Source organism: Mus pahari, chromosome 12 (assembly GCF_900095145.1).
Source record: "Mus pahari chromosome 12, PAHARI_EIJ_v1.1, whole genome shotgun sequence".
Lineage (NCBI taxonomy): Eukaryota > Metazoa > Chordata > Mammalia > Rodentia > Muridae > Mus > Mus pahari.
In genome coordinates, this window is record NC_034601.1 from 40,162,987 (window position 1) to 40,183,329 (window position 20,343).

General features: G+C 38.5%; 1 protein-coding gene across 4 annotated transcripts in view; it reads left to right on the plus strand.

The window, feature by feature from the left end:
- Window positions 1-20,343, plus strand: part of Slc9c1 (solute carrier family 9 member C1) — a 67,486-nt gene that overhangs the window by 8,815 nt on the left and 38,328 nt on the right. For 3 of the 4 annotated variants that reach the window (XM_021209712.1, XM_021209711.1, XM_021209713.1), the window contains 8 exons: window positions 2,491-2,616; window positions 4,966-5,127; window positions 7,846-7,945; window positions 9,167-9,310; window positions 10,337-10,511; window positions 11,328-11,409; window positions 12,937-13,103; window positions 15,009-15,134. In XM_021209712.1, the coding sequence (XP_021065371.1) occupies window positions 2,491-2,616; window positions 4,966-5,127; window positions 7,846-7,945; window positions 9,167-9,310; window positions 10,337-10,511; window positions 11,328-11,409; window positions 12,937-13,103; window positions 15,009-15,134 (1,082 nt within the window). Of the gene's footprint in view, window positions 1-2,263; window positions 2,380-2,490; window positions 2,617-4,965; window positions 5,128-7,845; window positions 7,946-9,166; window positions 9,311-10,336; window positions 10,512-11,327; window positions 11,410-12,936; window positions 13,104-15,008; window positions 15,135-20,343 lie in introns of all 4 variants that reach the window. The other variant, XM_021209714.1, reaches the window with a different exon arrangement.

Consider the following 20,343-nt stretch of genomic DNA (forward strand, 5'->3'; position numbering starts at 1 on the left):
GTCATACAAGCATCTCCCTTGCACTGACAAAACATTTTGGACTGACACATTAGGATGTACATACTGTTGTCAATTTTCTTTTGCTTAATATTTATTATCCTTTGAAAACAGTCAATAGGATAATGTCATTTAAAATGCCCTTTATAGTCACTGAGAACATTAATCAAAAGCCAGAGGAATAACAAACAATAAAATTACACATCATAGAATTGTTGTGGTATATACTATTTAGAACAGACTACACATTTGTAGCAAACTTGCAGCTTGGTCTTCATGTGGGACCCCTAACAAGTAGAGCATAGATTGTCTCAGACTCTGTTCCCGGCCACTGGATCCCCTTCCCCTTGCTGGATTGCTTGGTTAGGCTTCAGTAGGAGAGTGTATACTTAGTTCTTCTGGGACTAGATGTACCAGGGTAGGCTGGTACCCAAAGGGGGGAGGGATGCTCTCCCTTCTCTGAGAAGCTATATGGGGAAGGATTTGTAAGGGTGGGGCTGGGAGGAGAGGAGAGAATGCGGCTGTGAAAGGGATGTAGAGTGAATAAAAAAATTATTGGAGAAAACAAAGAAATTAAATAGACCATCGGGGAAATAGAAGTAAAATATTAAGTTAAATTACTCAGAAAAGCAAAATACTACAGATTTTTATTCAGGAAAAATGACCCAGTTCCCCTATTCAATCACCTCTTAATGATGGACAATAGAAATTTTATTTTAGATCAACTATTAATATGGACTAATCATGGGTACCTCCCCTACACACACACACACACACACACACACAAAACTAACAACACACTCATATTCTTGTCAATTTAATTTCTACTCTGTGACCAGATAAATGGAACAGGGATGCTCTTAACAAACAGGAATAAAATATGAAAGACATGTCAAGTGTAAATACATGAAGAAAGGAAAGCTGAGTCTTGAATATTAGGAGACTAAAATGGTAAAGGGAGGATGTGTTTATTTTGTTGTATGCATTCATTCGGTGATACTGAGAATGGAATTCAGGTTTTGCAGCATGGTAGGCAAGTGTTCTACCATTGTGCTATACTTCAGAATAGACTTTAAAAGAATATGCTTAGCTGGGCAGAACATACTGAGAATCCTAGAACATGGGAGACTAAAGCAGAAGAAGCCTGAGCAACGAAAGGAAATACTGTCTCCAAACTAAAGCAAGCCAGAATCCATCATCAACTAAGGGTTGTCATCATCTCGACCTTCTTCCTCCAGGTTCCTACCTTTTGTGAATTTCACCAATCTAGCCATTCTCTGCTCAAAAGATATACATTTTTATGATGTGGAGAATCCAATTCTGGACCTGTTTTAATCTCCGAATCTTGTACTCTAGTATTTCTCTGCATTTTTCCTTGTCTTTTTAAAATTACAATGATCTACTCGGAAGACTGATCTCATAAACACTGGGCATCCTGCTATTAGTCTTGGAATTTTGCTGTTCTTCTAAAGTTGAGTCTTTCAAAAAATATTTGCAAAAAGGTGTCTTTCTATCAGCAGCATTTTGCTTGGTCTTGAAAAGCAAGATTTTGGCCTTGTGAACACATGCGTACGGACAGTTGAGGCACACATGGGTGTGTACCTGTGAGAACTGAGATGAACTTCAGAAATCATGTTCCTGATTTCCTTTCACTGTGTTGGAGTCAGGGTCTTTCACTATGGAAGCTCACAAGTTTGGCTTGGCTGGTCAGTCATGGAGCCACGGAACTGGCTGTCTCTCTCTTAGTGCTGGGGTTGCTGGTGCAGATGGCCACATTTTTCACGTGGGTTCAGGATATCCAGCTCAGGTCCTCAAGCTTATATATAAGCAGTATACTGACTGTACTGTGTCTATATCCTCTAAGAATTTTTAAACTCTATAAATATGATGTACTTGTATAAGTCATATATAGTTGTTCATTATTTAAAAGAAACCAAGCTGCCTACAGTGTCAAATGCATGCCCATGTAGGACACACATTTACATTGTGTTCTTGAGGTTTGTTTTTGTTTTCTTCCTTGACTCCAAATTTGTTACTAATTTTCAAACAGTCCCTGTTTGCTCAACTAGTTGTATTTTATGAACTGGAGCAATTATACAATAGTAGATTTTGCTGACGAATGAACACCCCAAATGTGGTGGCTTAAAGCAAACTCTGTTGATTACCTAGACATAATGGGCTATAGTCAATTTAGTATTTGATTATGATGATAGAGTGTTAGAGTTGGTAAATAAATCAATTTACTTGTTTTATTTCCACCATGCAGATAGTTTAGGTGACACAAATCCATAGCTAAGAATAGGTCCAGCATTGGATTCTCCGTGTCATAAAAATGTGTGTCTTTTGGGTAGAAAACTGCTGGATTGAAGAAATCCACAAAAGGCAGGGACCTGGAAGAAGAGTGTGGAGAAGATGAGAACCCATGGTTAATGCATGCTAATACAGTTTTATTCTTTAATATTGATGCAGCTTTATCTTCTTCAACATGTTTAGGTCTTTCTAGAAGCCTCACAAATTTAATTAATGGAGAGAGCCTACTGACCTCAGTGATTTCCTTAGTTATATATAGTGGTGTCGTGCATATCAGGTTCAAGTCAAAGAATGTGAACCGTACCCTAGGTAAGGATTTTTCTCAAACATCTTAAGAGGTGAATTGTTTTCTTAAAGTGCTCATGAATATTGTGTCTCATTACACATTGTGCTTATAGAAAGTAGCAAGTATTGGCAGGCTGGCTTGACCTGTATGCAGCATGCTGTCTCACCGTTGCAGTGACTCTGCTGTGGGCTGGGGTGAAACTTCCCGTGGGTTCATTTGTGTCCAAACAATGAGATGATGGGATCTTCTTGTTGCTGCTGCTGTTGTTTTGTTTTCTTTTGTGTACCCCAACAAAAGACAAATCAACAAAATAGCTTAGAAGATTAGGCAGTAGCTGCCTTTCATTACATTGGCATTTGTGCATTACCCAATGACCATACGCCCAGGTCATGGTAGCTCGTTACTGAGTAAACATTCAAATGTTTGAGCCTACTGGGGGCCATTCTCATTCAAACCACTTCATCCTACACTCAATAAAACTACAGAGGGCCTCAGTCAGACCCAGTGAGCTGGAGCAGTTTGTATTATGAAGGCTGTCTCCATTCCTTCATGGTTCGCAAACCATAACCTCCTCTTTTTATATATAATTTACTTATTTTCATTTTATGTACATTGGTGTTTTCCCTGCATGCATGTCTGTGTGACAGTATCAGGTCCCCTAGAACTAGGGTTACAGACAGTTGTGAGCTTCCATGTAGGTACTGGGAATGGAACACAGGTCCTCTAGAAGAAAATCAGTGCTCTTAACTGCTGAGCCATCTCTCCAGCCCTCATTGTCTACTTTTCCAGTGGTAAGTGGTACTGGACTAAGCTGCATGTTTAGAACTCAAGTGCATATAGGGCCATCCCCAGAATTCTCCTGTCATACTCTAGCTATCCCCGGAGATATTCCTCTTTCTACTGGACCGATGGAAGATTCCTTCCTTCCTTTTATCTATGAGAGTGATTCCAGGTGGGAAAGAATCCAAACCACCTCAGCATTATTGATGATACCCCACCTACTAATGGATATTTACAGACAAGACTTATAAAGGAACCCTCTTCCTTGCCTTTAGCCACACCAGAGCACCATCTCCAGATTCACTTCCCACAATTAGCCAGCACATGGGAGGTTGAGGCGGGAGGAGCAGGCGTTAGAAACCTTAGCTACATGTTGAATTCACTGCCAGCTTGGGCTAACTGAGACTGTCTTCCTACAAATGAAGACATGGGCAAGCCAAAGAAAACTCATCAGCAACAATAAAACAATAAAATGGAGGGAAAACTGTCTTTGGAACTTAAGAAGAAATCAGAAAAGCACAAAGCATTCCATGTAAAAATATACAATGAGGAATTGCCTTCAGGAAAATATGACAAACACACTATCCAACAATGAATGAAAAGTTACTAGTCTGTCAGGTGACAGACCAAAAATAAATAAATAAATAAATAAATAAATAAGAGTTTGACTGGGCAGAGACAATGTTTTATTTAATTTGTATTCCTCTGCCAAGTAATTCTGTATTATGAATAATGCATGTGATTAAATACTGATTTGGGCTTTAGGTTGCAGAAGGTTAAAGTCTATCCATCATAAAGGGACACTTTGAGGGACTGATACGATATGCATCAGCCATAAATGTCATCAATTATCATGGAAATACAAACAAGGCACACAATAAGATATCACCTCTACTGAATCCTATTCTACTGACATTTGTAAAAACAACAACAACAAAAAATACTGGATATAAGGCTGTATGGTTAGCTCACTGGCTAAGAACACTGCCAGAGGACCAAGGTCTTGTTCCCAGCACCCACATGTTGGTTCACAACCAGTTGTAACTCTAGTTCCAAGAGAGACAACACCCTCTTCTGACAAACTCAGGTACTAGGTAAACACATGGTGCACAGATATAGATGTAGACAAAACATACTTCCATAAAATAATAAAGGAATGATGTTTTAAGAATTATTTCTTTTATCTTTGAGATTATGATATATTATATCCTCCACTTTTTTCCCTACAAACCCTCCATGCAAGTAGCATGACATATAATAAGTGGGTTATTTTCATGTACTTAGAAAAAATTAATTAAAAATAAAAAACTTAATAAATGTTGGTGACTATGTGAAGAATAGGCACTCCTATGGACCATTGTTATAAAGTAATTCAGCTATAGGGTCCTTAAGGAAGGGTCCTTAAGAAACTACAAACAGAACTAAAATATAGTCCAGTAAACTTGGTACCTTGAAGGGATACTTGTACTCTGATGTTCATTTTAACAGAGCTAATTTTAACCATGACAGAATGAAAATTTGAGTAGAACATCATTTAACATGAAGACCAAGTGAGTTCTATGAACAGTTTTCATGTCTCTATTTTCTTGTAGCCCATAAGGTCATGTCTACAGCTTGGTCGTATATTGTTGAAAGCTTCATTACTGGAATCATACTTACAAAAGTGATTCAGTTATGGATGGCCACCATCTTTGGTGATGATGTCAACCACATCACTCTCATCTTCTCAGTTCTATACCTCATCTTCTATGTTTGTAAGTAGGAGGAGGGCTCATGCTTTACATTAAATTATATAGAAGGGGTAGATGTAAAAACACCATCAAAGAACAGATAACTATTTGTGAACAGATAAAAATTTGTGAATTTTTTCAAGTGGAATACTTTTGTTCAAATAGTATATCAAAAACATGAAAATGTGAACACCTGTACACAGAGAACAATGTACCCAGGTATAGAAAGCCAATACTATTATAAAACAAAGAAGAATTGGACAGAACCACAATTGTAATCATACTTTATTGGGCCATTTCTAAAGAAAGAGATTCATAACCAATTGTAGAAAAACTATGAGTATAAATATTAGTTACATGCTTAGCATACATGACATAGAAAGAAACTTACTCATCAGAACAGACTGCATATAATTTGCCGAGACAGTGGTTCTCAAGCGGCCTAATGTTGCAACGCTCTAATACAGTTTCCCATGCTCTGGTGACCCCCAGCCATAAAATTATTTTTGTTGGTATTTCATAACTGCAATTTTGCTACTATTGTAAATTGTGGTGTACATATCTGATATGCAGGATATCTGATCTATGACTCCACAAAAAAGGGGTTGCGACCCAGAGGTTGAGAAACCCTGATCTAAGCCCTCCATATCTGGAAATTCTGATGATTTTACATTGACAAAAATTTATAAACTATTAAGATGTAAACTTAAGGAGCCTGGGCTTACAAAGAAAAATGCAAAGGTTACTGAGATCTACAGGATTTGAGCAAATTACAATGGAGAAAGACTTCTGTTTAGAAATTCTAGAAGTAGGTACTTTATGTGAAGAACATTCCCTACTAGACAAATGTCAAAGCATTTAGTAAGTCTATAGTAGTTAAAATGTAGTTCTTGAAATACAAAATTCTTAAGGAAATCAAATAGACAAAGTGGCCCAGAACTGAGCCCAATATATGTGTGTGTGAGGAACTTAAGTGAAAGTGGTATATCCAGAATATTTGTTAACTTTAAGAACACATACTTTGCCAGGCAGTGGTGGTGCACACCTTTAATCCCAGCACTTGGGAGACAGAGGCAGGTGAATTTCTGAATTCAAGGCCAGCCTGGTCTACAGAGTGAGTTCCAGGATACCCAAGGCTACACTGAGAAACCCTGTCTTGAAAAAACAAAAAGAAAAAAGAAGAAGAAAGAAGAAGAAGAAGAAGAAGAAGAAGAAAAAGAAGAAGAAGAAGAAGAAGAAGAAGAAGAAGAAGAAGAAGAAGAAGAAGAAGAAGAAGAAGAAGAAGAAGAAAGAAGAAAGAAGAAAGAAGAAAGAAGAAAGAAGAAAGAAGAGGAAGACATACTTTAACGTGTATTAATTAATTAGATCAAGAGGGAGCCTTTCATAGACCTGTACTGCTGAGCAATCCTGTGCTAGCCCACTTCAGAGTGACACAGTGTGACTGTGTGTATTGACAGATGGATGGGAGTTTGTTGAGCAAAGATCACTCCTAAAAAGAATTCTGACTCAGTTATTTAAAATTCCCAAACTCTACAAAACTTCTTTGCAAACTCAAACACCTCAGGACTCATGAAATGACCAGCATTTCCTTCCTCACGGTCTCCTTAGTTTTTGCCTAAATCCACACTCACTTCTGGAAGACTCACAACAAAGTCATCCTATATAGCTCACGATTCTGCAAGATCCAATAGCTCCCTCTGTTTCCTAGTGTCCTCATCTTTCCTGCCTCATTTCTGCTGTTTGTCTTCAGTGTAAATATTTACTGAGCATGTGTGTATGCTAGCGGCTGTTAATTGGCTCTCTTCCCTTAGTCCAAAGCTTAGCAAATTATTTCTTTCCAGGGAAAGTTAATGTTTGTCCTAAAATAAACTCCAATTTAAAAATTGCCCTTCATCTGTCATTTTAGTTATTGTTTTACTTTTGTTGTTTTGTTTTGGGTCTTGGTTTTGAGTCAGTGGCTCACTATATAGACCTAGCTGATGTGGAATATGCTATGCAGGACAGGCTGGCTTTGAACTCATGGAGCGCCTCCGCCTCTGCCTCCTCCTTTGCCTCCCAGGGCTGGGATTGCATATTTGCGCCATCACACCTAGTTCCCAAAACAATTCTTTAAAGTTATATCTACAGTCTTAGGAGCAGGATTATGAATCTTCTCTTTGTGTTGTACCATATAATTAAAGTTTTTACAAGAATATTACCTCCTTAAAAAAACAAAACAAAACACTGACAGTTTTCTATACTGTTCAGTGTTTCTATACTAAATGCATCAAAAATTAAAAAAAAAAAAGTAGGAGGAGATCCATATGAGGGCTTTGTTGTCCCCAATACCTAAATCTAACACAAAAGATACCTCTTGTTCTATCTTCCAAACAGAAGGTATATTTGCAGAATTCATCAGGTCACCCTTTTGACTTTTGATTTGTGTATCAAGCATTCCTTTGGAACAGTAAGTAAGTCAAGGATTCTTAGCCTCACTGGGATATAGGAGAGATCTTTGAACTGATGATGATATGAAGCCAAAGTAGTGTAAGGACATACATCACATATTTTACTACACAATAGGGTGTGTGTCTGAGGAGGAGAAACTCTGAGCAGTAGTAATAACTTGTTATGTTTTCTAGACGAAACTAAGTTGGGTAACTTCTTGGTAAGGCCACGATATCTGACATTTTCGCACCCAGTGGAGATCATGTTACTATTGAAGTTGATCTTTTTTGTTGTTGTTGTTCATTCTAAAATTAGGTGAACTAGTTGGAATGTCTGGAATATTTACTCTGGCCACCATAGGACTTTTTCTAAATTCTACAAGTTTTAAACCAGGAGTTGAAGCATTTCTCCTCGAGTGAGTGGCTCTCCTTCTTTGACTTTGTTTTATACCCTGGAAGCTATGAAGTTACAACAGTAATTGTATCTGTATGGTGTGAGTAAAACAGTGATAGGTAAAATAGGCCACTAATTTTTCTGTAACATTCATTGATGCATAATTTTAGACAAAGTAGGTCACCAGATCTTGAGTTTACATTGGATATATTTTCCCCCTAACTCATATCCCTTTTAGTTAATATTTTGGTTGCTAAATCTTTATGACTCCAGCCAAATTGCCATTATTCCTAGTGCAGTTGATAAACATAAACTCTTCTGGCTTTTGGTTTCCAAACCTTCTTCCCTCCTATGTACTGCCCACTGCCTTACCTGAGTCACTTATTCCACAGACATATAAAAAACTACTGTATAATCTCAATTCCAGGAATCTATTTAACATATAACATGCATCAGAGCCTAATCCTAAAGGTGGTATAAATCTAAGATGATAGTGGTAAGTCCTTCTGCCTTCTTCAACAACCTAGAAAGGATTCACTCTACTGTTCTGAGAGAGAGACAACTCTAGCCTCCATCTTCTTTCTCATGCTCTCTGGTCCCCCATTTCTCACAACTCTGTAACTTCTCAGCCAAGTCATCGATGCTATCACCTGTACCTCTCACATCCATCTTGTCATAGACTGGATTCCTCCTTCTCTAAGCCACTGTAACAACTGTAAGGCTTCTTATCTCCTTTACCTATGAACTTAGACATTTTCATGGCAAACTTGTGATTTTTTTATCCTGACACTTCTGCACTAATTTCTGCCATTCACCGCCTTCTATCACCACCACATTCTATCAGTTAACATTTTATTATTAGTGATTTTTTTTAGGACTTACATTTTTATTAATAAGTGAATTGCTATTATCAGTATTTTCAATTTACATGAACCATGGTGACTGAGTGTTCAGTTACTCTGTTACGTCATGTTACATATAACTGCAACCTAAATATTTCTTTCAGATTCAGTAAAGAAAGTTACTAATTTACACAAATTAATTTAAATTGCTTTTGAATCCCATGTTTACCTGCATTAGTGTTCTTTTCTTAACTATTTACTTTTAACATATATTGAGTGTTGATAAATTCCTCCTTCACTTTTATTTCATTGGTTATTGCATAATGTTTCATGTAGGTATAAGCTTTATAATAAACATGTAAGTTAACTACGACTATATTTTATTCTTCTCCAAAATGCAGGTTCTGGAACTGCCTGTCCTTTGTTGGTTTTCTTATGGTGTTCACTTTCATTGGACTTCTAATCCCTGCACACACATACTTATACATATCATTTTCTGATGTATATTATTCATTAAATATCTACTTCACGCTGATTGTTTTAAGGTAAGAATGCCATGCGAAATAGGTGTGTAGAAAATTATCTCAAGGATGTTTTATAAAATAAATGATTTTATACCTCAGCCTGAACAGTTAGTTGATCTAAACTTCTCAAGTCATCGTTGGCAAAGTAATGTCCAGGAGTTGTGTTAGATTGATTTTAAATAAATTTGAGAGCAACATAAACACTTTGAAAATTTCTGAATATAGTAAGTTCACAATCTACTAAAATTAAGAGGCAACTACGATCAATATTTGACATATTTCACTCGGTATTTTTTTATCTTTGTACAAGTTTAGAAACTTTACCTAACAGGAGAAATTGTATCTTGTAATTTTTACTCAACATTAGGTTATCATTTCTTTGAATTCAAAACTTGAAATGGAAACACGTCTTTAAAAACCTAGAGTTAAGCCCTCCTTGTAAGCCCCCCCCAGTAATGTTTGCAGCCCCCTTATTCCAGGCTTAAATGAAAGAAGAGTCTGCATCAAAAGGAGACGTACATTAAGAAAGGAGACCATAACTGGAACCTCATCTGTCACTCAAATAGTTAAAATTCTACTCCCATCTAGCGTAATGGGTCAGCTTGTTGATATCAACCAACTACTTGCAAATATTTATCCCAAGTGATCATACAAAATTGGTATAGCAGGAATGACACGGGGGTGGAAGAGAACTGAACAATACAGATGAAATGAGCAAGATGAAAATCTTCAGAGCAAAAGAAAGGGAGGAAATCTCGCTCCATCCCCACCCCAGTTTTCTGCTTACCACTTCTTACTGTGGCCTTGAGCTTACCGATGGTCTAACCTTCGTTTTCCACTTACATGAGGTGAAATTACCCTAGCGCTCAGCAGTGCAAAGACATAACAAGAGCCAGTCATCCTCTGTGTGTGTGTTCCTCTAAGACAATACCTTCCTTTGGAGCCACAACAGTGTGTAAAAAAGATGGCTCGCCGGGAATAAGGTAGAATAAAATAGAAAGACGCGTCTACAACAAAAGTAACTTTAAAACTCGTCTTGTTTTCCAGACTTTTGGTCTTTCTGCTAATGAGCCCCATCTTGTCTCGACTTGGTCACGGGTTCAGCTGGCGCTGGGCGTTCATCATGGTCTGGAGCGAAATGAAAGGAACGCCGAACATAAATATGGCTCTCCTGCTCGCCTACTCGGACATTTCTCTCGGTTCCGAGAGGGAAAGATCTCAGGTAAGGAAAGCTATGTTCTCGTATTTTGTAGAGCGTTGATTTTGTAGAGCAAGCTTCCCCTAGGGTGTGGGGTTTGGGTGGGAGGGTTCTCGGTTTGTGGTCTGTTCAATCCAAGAGTTGTTAACTCCCCTATAGGGAGAGCCAAGAGACAAGGACTCTAGCCTGCAGGCAGGACTGGCCAGGAAAATCAAATAATTTTCATCCCCCTACCAGCTAGAGACACTCAGCCTCCTTCCCAGGTCTAATGGGTTTCAGATGATGATGAATTAAAAACTATAAGTCATTTTAAACAGCAGCTGTTGCAAGACATATTCTCGATTGTTTTTACTTATTCATTCTAGAATCTGTTCATTTGAGGAGATAGTTAGATGAAAATTGGCTCTATTTCCTTGAGTCACTCTATAAGCTTACCTTTAATAATTCTAGAAAGCAAAGCCATTTGCCAGGCAAGGATGTCTAAGTAATACCCTAACTGAACATACTAGAATGTTTCTCCCTTTATTGAATGTTAAGGTGAAATTATTACAAAGAACTTTGCAGATCCCAAGAGGGAAGTCACAGTCCTGAAACTGCTTTAAAAACAAACAAAAACAAAAAAAACAAAAAAACTCCAAACAAACAAAAAAACATGTCTGAAGATGCATGTGTGCAAGAATATAGTGAGTCACCATACCATTTCTTTCATGCCTGGTATCCAATTTCCTTACTTGCTACAATCATTTGCTAGCATATAACAACCTAGTTCGATTTATACTACAGAATACATTGCAATAAATTTTCTGAATACTTACTTAATGTATTTTTTTTTAATTCTAGATACTATTTCATGGAGTGTCAGTATGTGTAATTACCCTGATTGTCAATAGATTTATTTTGCCAATGGCAGTTACTAAACTAGGTAAGCCCCACTCTTTACTATGGTGAGAGAGAAAAAATTATTCCAAATACTCTAAAAAGCGCTGATAAGAAAATATCCACCTAAATACAAGTTACAGTGTTTTCCAGTTGAAGAGGAAATTGAATCGGTATATAAAATGCATAAATCATTCAGACTAATAGACTTATTTTAAAAGATTTTTATGTTATCCTAGTATAGTTAAAGGATGGTATAAGTTCATTCAGTTATTCAGAAAACGTTTTGGTAAGAATGTTCTAGATAGTAGACATTATTGTAAAAAGTATTACATTCTGAAGGCAGGTAAGACATCTAAGCTGTCAGAATTCACACTGGAATAACGAAAAACAAGCTGTGACTAAGTCAAGTGAATTTGTGAGATTCACAGATACACTAAAGTAAATAAGCTATGTGCAAAATAAAATAAAGACGATGACAGGTGCTGCTTTCCTGAGGAAACTAGAGACTGTGTGTTCAAGGACAGAGAACAGTAGATGGATGTGACCCTCAGGGAATAAGGCAAGTAATTCATCTGACAGGCTTATTTGCCCATACGACTATGGACACTGCATTTCAAGAACTTCAGTGTGAATGTCTGAGAAATGAGAGTCTTAACATAAGTTCTAATCCTATGAGGCTGTGCTCCCTCCCATATGTGGAAGATGAAGGTTAGACATTTTGTAAGCTCAAGGCCACAGTAGCATAAGCCCAAAAGAGGAAAAAAAAATAAAAACAAAAACAAAAACAAAAAAAAACCCATCAAGTTGCAAATAGTACTGCTTCCTTGCTTAGAAAACTGGGAGAAAAGACTCACCCCGAAAATAAATAAATATAGATAGATAAATAAAATAGATGGATAGATAAAGACTAGTGAATACAAAATGCTAAGTCACCTTTCCCTAACACATAGTAAGCATTCAATAAATACTCACTATTGCTCTTACTTCTCGATCTTAAAAGGAGTCTGCAAGTATAAAAACCTTGAACTACAAGCATTCTTGCTGTTAAAGAGTATATGTAGAATCTTTAGTGTTTAAACAGAAACATACTTAACGGCAGGGCTGGAAGATGGATCAGTGGATAAAGTATATCCTGCTTAAGTATAAAGGTGTGAGTCTGGATCCCTAGAACCCATCCCCCTTCCCCAAAAACCCAGATGTGCTGACATACACCTATAAACCTATAACGCTAGCACGGGGAGACATATGTAAGCATATTCCAGGATCCTGCTCACTGACCAGCCACTGTAGCCCAGCCAGCTCCAGGTTCAGTGAGAGGCCCTGCCTCAAAAACTCAGAAGAGGACGTGATTGAAAAAAAAGCATGTAAATGCCAATCTGTGGTCTCTACATACAACCACACAAGAGAAGTGTACCTGCACACATGCGCGCGTGCACACACACACACACACACACACACACACACACACACAAATGGTTAGTGTTGGTAAATAAAGAAAAAAAGGATATTTTATAACTCATATGAAAATCATGTCTTTCTGTTGTTTGTACAATGTGCTCTTTGCCCTAAGGTCTTCGTGATGTCACATCAACAAAATTTAAATCGGTTTATTATACATTCCAACACTTTCAAGAGCTAACCAAATCTACAGCCATGGCACTCAAATTTGACAAAGATCTTGCTAATGCTGACTGGAACATGGTTGACAATGCAATTATACTTCAAAATCCATATGCAGTAAGCACATAATAGTTTTCTATGCCACTAGAGTAAATATGAATGCCATTAAATGTAGATTTAATCATAAGTGTTAATGCAAATTGAAAACATTTATAATTTTTAAATCATAGCGAGGTATGTTGGTCACTCCTTATTTTCTGTAATAATAAGGAGAACATCTTAATACTGTGGTTATTGCATGACAAAGTAGAAATCTCATCCGATTTGAATTCATAACACATACACGTACATTAAAAGGAGACAGTGACATATTGGCATTGCCTTTTAAAAATGTTGTTACAAAGAAAAATGCCAGCCTCAGAGAGACTCACAAGATCAGGTCTTGCAATCATTTATTTATTCATAATTTATTTAGGTCATTATACCTGTTAAGCACTGGCTACAACCTAGTGTATGGTTAGTTGCATTTTACACAAAATAGAGGCCTGGGTCAACACCAAAAGTTTCTCTGTGTTTGAAATAGCATTTTCTATCTCTGAGCAATACTTAGCCATTGTAAAGCACTCAGGACATCAGCCTGGGCTACAAGAGAAGCTGACTCAAATATATATATATATATATATATACAATAGTTCAATAGTACTCACCATAGCACTGAGTTATGGCTGCCATGGGGGAAATGGTCAAGTGTCCCTGGGTCTTCTCAAGGCCATTCTTCTCTTCCCATGGTCTGAGCTGTGCAGCTTCTCATTGTGGTCTTTGTCTGGGTCACATTGTGTGAAGGGCCTGTTTTGAGGAGTGCAAAGGTATGGTCTCTAGGAAGTAAGATTACAAGTCCATTTCATAATCATATGCTTGAAGATATAGCTGGGGACTCAGAACTGAGTCCTGTCCAGGAATCCAACTGGCATTTCTGTTTAGACAAATACTGAGTCCATTCCAACGGTTTCTTCAGTTTTACTGCATCTCTGATTAGGCCATTTTGCTGACCTGTCTGTATCAGGATCGTCTGGAACGCCATTGGGCTCCCCAATCCCCTGCCCCTCAGAGTCTGATGCACATTGTGGCACCAGGTATTTTCACACACACACCCTCCCCAATCTGGTCATAAGGAAGTTCCCAGGCCACACTTGATTAACTTCCAAAGCAGATCATCAAGTCCCAGCATTGCCCTGTTTGTGGTGCAGCCCTGGCATGATTACCATGTTATGTATAGGACCTGGGCCTCACATTCAGAAGACCTAGCTTATATTCCAGTTTTTAATTAATCACTTTTTTTTTAAAGCAGTAGACAGAAGCAGAGCTAAGTCACACAAGGTGGCTGTAATTCCCCTGCCTCCGTCTCCCTTGTGAGTGGAATTATAGGTCTGTATCTGTATCCCCTAGGTCTGTTCTATCCTCTTGAGCAAAAGATTTTCTCGAAGCTTCAGTTTTCCTCCTTGGCAAATTTTCCACATTTGCATCTCTTTCATACATGTTCACTTTGTTTTGTTTTGTTTTGTTTTGTTTTTTCTGCCTTGAATGATTCATTTAAACCAGTAGTCACCAAACTCTAAGGGCAGCAGACACAGTGACTGCTACCCACCTCTCCCAGTTCTGACACAGTAGGTGATGCCAATTTGCACATTTCTAGCAAGTCATGCTGAGGCTGTCGGGGAACCACACAGAACCGCTAGCTCAAAGTGCGGCTGGATATGTTTTAGCTTTTACAAGCACTCCATAACTCCCTAGAGAGAGAAAGGTATAAGTCCTTCCCTGCCACCTGTCCACCATTTTATCTCCTATAGAACTGAGCGGATAATGAAGCGACTTAAGCAAATGAGGAGGAATTGGTTAACGTTATATACCTGCCAGATTCTGTTATTTCCCAAAACAACTAATGTGATATAATAGACTGTTTTGCTAAACAATATATTAATAAGTATTTATTACAATTTTGCTTCTTTTCATTGGCTTTATTAGTTGAGTCAAGAAGAAGTAACAGAGCATCAGAAGGTGAAATGTCCAGATTGCAACAAGGAAATAGATGAAACCCTCAACCTTGAAGCCATGGAACTGACCAACAGACGCCTCCTGTCGGCGCAGACAGTTAGTTCTCCGCTACACTCCTCTAAAAGTGTGGTTGGGGGGGGGATCTAAACCTGTACTGAACAGCTTCTCTCTTGCTTGATAGAGTTTAATTACTTCCACCTACACAACTCAACAAAGGCATGCTAGCACAAAGGCTAGTACAGAACACCAGCATTGGGGGGATTCAGAAAGAGAAGGACTAGGGGAGGGAGGGAGGGAGGGAAACAGATGGAAGGAAAGCTCAATATATATTATATATAAAATGCATATTATTTCCAATATATTTTGTTATAGATACACTATATATTATATATATATTCCCTATCTATAACATAATATATATGTATATATATAATATATTCCCTATCTATAACATAGAAAATGAAGGGAATAATATATAATAATATAAACTATATATGTACACACACACACACACACACACACACACACACACATATATATATATATATATATATATATATATATATATATATATATATAAAGGTGTTTAGTTTGGAAATTTCTCAGATGCAAATGGCAGCCTTCAGCTGTGTTTAAAACAGCTGGTTCCATAAGACTACCGTTTCTGATTCTAATTCAGGTATTTTTCACCAAATTCCCTAGTAAATGCAGTTAGAGGCTATTGTGTTTTCATTCAAATGTTAGTTAAGGATTAGAAACGCTCTGTATTGGAACCATGAGCAAGATTCTAGGCAGTTGCTTTTGGCCTTATCTCAGCTTTCTCTCCAGGTTAGGATCTTGAGCGCGAGCTATAATCACCCCTTCACAGCATCCATCTTCATTTTCCTTACATGCAGAACAACCGGTGCTTTTCAACTACTGCAGCCATTCAGGATTCTAAGCCTTCTTTCTGCCCTCTCACCCTGCTTGGGAAATGGGCAGTCTGTAAGCTCTGAGTTTTCTCTCTTCCGCAGCAATCAGGGCAGACAGAAGACATGTTCTTGTAGCCCCCAACTACTTGAAACCTAAGCACTGTGAAGCATTAGTGCCATGTCTATAGTGGATGAATAATGTAGCCACCAGGTACTGAATCTCACCTGCACACTTCACACTTGTCACACCAGATTAAGTGTAACCATCTGCAGGGTGAGACTGTCCTCTCTCACAGTTAGGTGAGCAGGTGAGAAAGGTTTTGTTGTCAGATTTTAGTTTTTTGTTTTGTTTTTGTTTTTGTTTTTTTCAGCTATTCTTTTATTGGCTCTCTGAAAGCCAATGCCCCAGGGAGCCTTAGTCCCTAAGGTAAACGGAGAAAAGACAGTCAGCAGGGGTTTTCCCTGAAACTCTCTCTTAGCAGCTTCTACAGCAAGGGCAAGAAAGTGCCTCTTCTTAAATATATTCCAGCAGAGAAGAGGGCAAAAATGTGGGTCAGAAGGAAACTGGGATAGGAAAGGCAGCAAGCGGACCACAATTTCAAAGTCGAAGGGGATTTTGAAAGAAGTGGTGGCCTAACCCTGGATAATCAGGCCAGCCCTACTTGCCTTCTTTTTAGCTATGACAACTTACTGTTTCCAGGTTAGTGGAATCAGAAAGGGAAGTTTGACATTGGTGTGTAACTCTGAAAAAAAAAATGGAAATTTAATGCCACATATTGTTACAGGGCTCAGGAAATTGAAATCACTTTTCTAGTTTTTCTGTGAAAGTCCCCAGATGCAAACATTCTAGTATAATAGAAAAAATCTTTAAGCTAGAGTTTGAAAACCTCATTGTGGACAAATCAGTCACTTGTGTAGCTATATAACCTAAATCTATCTGAATCGGCTAGGCACTGTCTTGCAATCAGGACAGCAGGCTCTTTTCATATTGCTTTTCCAAATGCACAGCTCATCCTTCCCCATCACCTGAAGCACAGCCATCTACTTCCCTCTTAGATAAACGGCATTCTCCGGCCATCTGTCTCCTAACAGCCCATACCTCTGCCCTCACCTCATTTCTGCTGTGTGTCTCCTTGATGCACTTGCCCAGCTTACACCTGTGCAGACACACTCTAGCCTGTCCCTTAGTCACTCAACTTTGCCACATGGCTCAGCTTCCACATGACTTCTGCCATGGCTCTTCTGTCCCATGGCTACCCACCATATCTTTTATACATTGTGTTATTAAATTTTACTTTAAAATTTTCTATTGAAAATAGATTTTTCTCATATAATGTATTCTTATTATACTTTCCCCTCCCCCTACTCCCCACAGATCCTCCCCATCTTCTCACCCTCCAAATCCACACGTGTCCTTTCTATTGATCATTAAATAACAAGCAGACATATAATAATAATAATGGTAATAATAATAATAATAATAATAATAAATCAGAATAGGGCAAAACAAACAGAATTAAAGAGCCAAAGAAAAACCCAAGAAACACATATAGAAGTAGAGACACATTCACACACAAAGGAATTCCACAAAAAACACAAAATTGGTAAACATAATATATAAGTAAAAGACCTGTAAGGTAAAAACGAACAAACAAAAAGCATAGATAAAGCATTATGAGACAAAAATCCTCCCAAAATACCACTGAGTTTGTCATGTTCTGGCCATGTAGTGCTATGAGTGAGTGAGTGAGTGAGTGAGTGAGTGAGTGAGTGAGTGAGTGAATGAGGCCTGCCCTTAAGTGTGGCTTGTATACCTAGTGAGGCTCTGCCAGAGAAAACTAATTTCTTCTTTTCAAGAGGATATCAACTGGAGATAGCTTCTAGATTAGGGATGGGATCCTGTATCTACTTTCTGTCTCAGTGCTGGGACTTGATGTGGCTCATACCTTCACAGGTCCCATGTGTGCTACCACGGTCTCTGGGACTTCATATGTGCATCAGTCCTGCAGTATTTAGAAGGACTTCTTTCCTTGGTGTGTTCCATCCCTATTGGCTCCTACAGTCTCTCCTTTTCTTCCACAGAGTTCCCTGGGCCCTGAGGGTAGAGATTTGATGGACACACCCCCTTTAGGACTGAGCATTCCGAGGTCTCTCACTGTGAACTTTATCCTGCTGTGGGTCTGGGCCTTTGTTTGCATCTAGTTCAGGAGGAAGCTTCTCTGATGATGGCTGAGCAGGACACTGAGCTAGGAGTAGAGCAGAATGCCATCAGAAGTTATTCTGTGTGTTGTTTCCTTTGGCACAGTGGTTCTCAACCTGTGGGTCATGACCCCTTTGAGAATCAAATGACTTTTTTACAGGGATCGCATATCAGATATTTACATTACGATTCATAACAGTAGCAAATTTACAGTTATGAAGTAGCAACAAAAATAATTTTATGTTGGGGTCACCACAACATAAGGAACTGTTTTAAAGGGTTGTAGCAATAGGAAGGTTGAGAACCACTGTTTTAGCAGACCAGTAGTGGTTGGTTTTCCCTTAGGTTATGGCCTATCTTGTCTCAGATTTTTGGTCAACCAAGCAGTGTCAAGGATGGGACCCACCGAATGGAGTGGGCCTTAAATCCAACAAGTTTGTGGTTGATTACTCCCACAAGCTTTGTGCCACTGTCGCACCATCCTCTTGAGAGTAGGTCATCATTGTAGATCACAGGGTTTGCATCTGGGTTGGTGGTTAGCTTTCTTCTCTGTAGTGTGCAGAGTACCTTGTAGAACTGTGAATACTAGCCGGTAGAGGTGAAGGCTCTAGATAGGAATTCTCTTTTCTTTTTTTGTTTGTTTGTTTTGTTTTGTTTTGTTTTTTTGTTTCTTCGAGACAGGGTTTCTCTGTATAGCCCTGGCTGTCCTGGAACTCACTCTGTAGACCAGGCTGGCCTCGAACTCATAAATCCGCCTGCCTCTGCCTCCCGAGTCCTGGGATTAAAGGCGTGCGCCACCACGCCCGGGATTCTCTCTACTTCCCAGTGTTTGGTGAGTTATGTGAATGTTGTCTTCAGCCACAAGGCCTTACCAAGAGTGTGTGGAGAGCAGCCAATAGCACTGGCAATAGGATGGGTTATTTGCAGATTGCCATGGTGCCCCAGCAACTCAATTAGATGTAACACATGGCCCCAGCAACTCAATTAGATGTAACACATGGCCCCAGCAACTCAATTAGATGTAACACATTCCAAGCACTGGAGGTTTCCTTTGGCACTTTCGTTCCTGTGTTTCTTGGTGAATCCACTTAGATGCTTTTATATGTGTATATAGGTTTCCTTACAGTCCCTCAAATGACCCTTGGTCTTAACTCTCTATCCCCCTAGTCCCTCCCTTCCTTACCTCACTTCTCTAGCTCCCCATCTGATCTTCCCATCCCTCAACCTCTCACCCGACCTCATCCATCCATAAGTTTCCAGGAAAGGGAGAAGGCTCTCCCTAGGAAGAAAAAATAGAATACATTTTCCTTTTAAATAAGAGTTCATTTTCCTTCTCAGGTAAACCTAGTAAAGTAGTAATATCCCAAAGATTGCGATTTATCATTACGTCTAATACTGTATGTCGAATACTGAATGGCATAACATTAGGTGCAGAGCTAGTTGATCCTCAATACTTGTTCACTTAAACCTCTCTGAGCAATGTCTACGTTTGGTAAGACAAAGCAGACAGGCTATCTGAGCATCTTAAGTCTGTTCTTAATCCAGGATCGATCTTGCTGCTTCTGTTCTCATATCCCTTCATTCCCCTCCCTGATGTCTTTCCTTCTTTTGTACAAAAATACATAATGGTTTGTTCTTGTTGTTGTTGTTGTTGTTTTTCGTTCTGCCAGTTGAGCTAACTTTAATCAGTATAATTATCTGGGCATGATGGCATGTGTCTTTTGTCCAGCACTGTGGATGCAGAAGCAAACAAATCTCCCTGGGTCTCAGGCCAGCCTGGTTTACATAGTGAGACCCTGTCTCAAAACAAACAAATAAAACCATGTCTAACTTTATCATAAAAACTATGAATATCAATAATCATTTCGCTACCAATTTCTAATCAAAAGTATTTACCATAGATTAGTATTTAATATATATTTCCTCATTTTTTCCTCTGATTTCATTTTTAAAGAAGAAAAATAGCATATGAAACCCTGTACGATGAGATGAAATCACAAAGATTAATTTAGCTCAGCAGTCCAAAAATAGTCTAAATAGTTGCTTTGTAAATAGCCAGCTTTTTAAAAATATGCCTTCTTAAATACACATTCTTCAAAATGTTGGTATTATATTTGCCACTGATATTTTCACCATGTCCAACTGTGAATATCTTTATAATTTACCTCCCAATGATTTAGTAGTTATGTGTGCC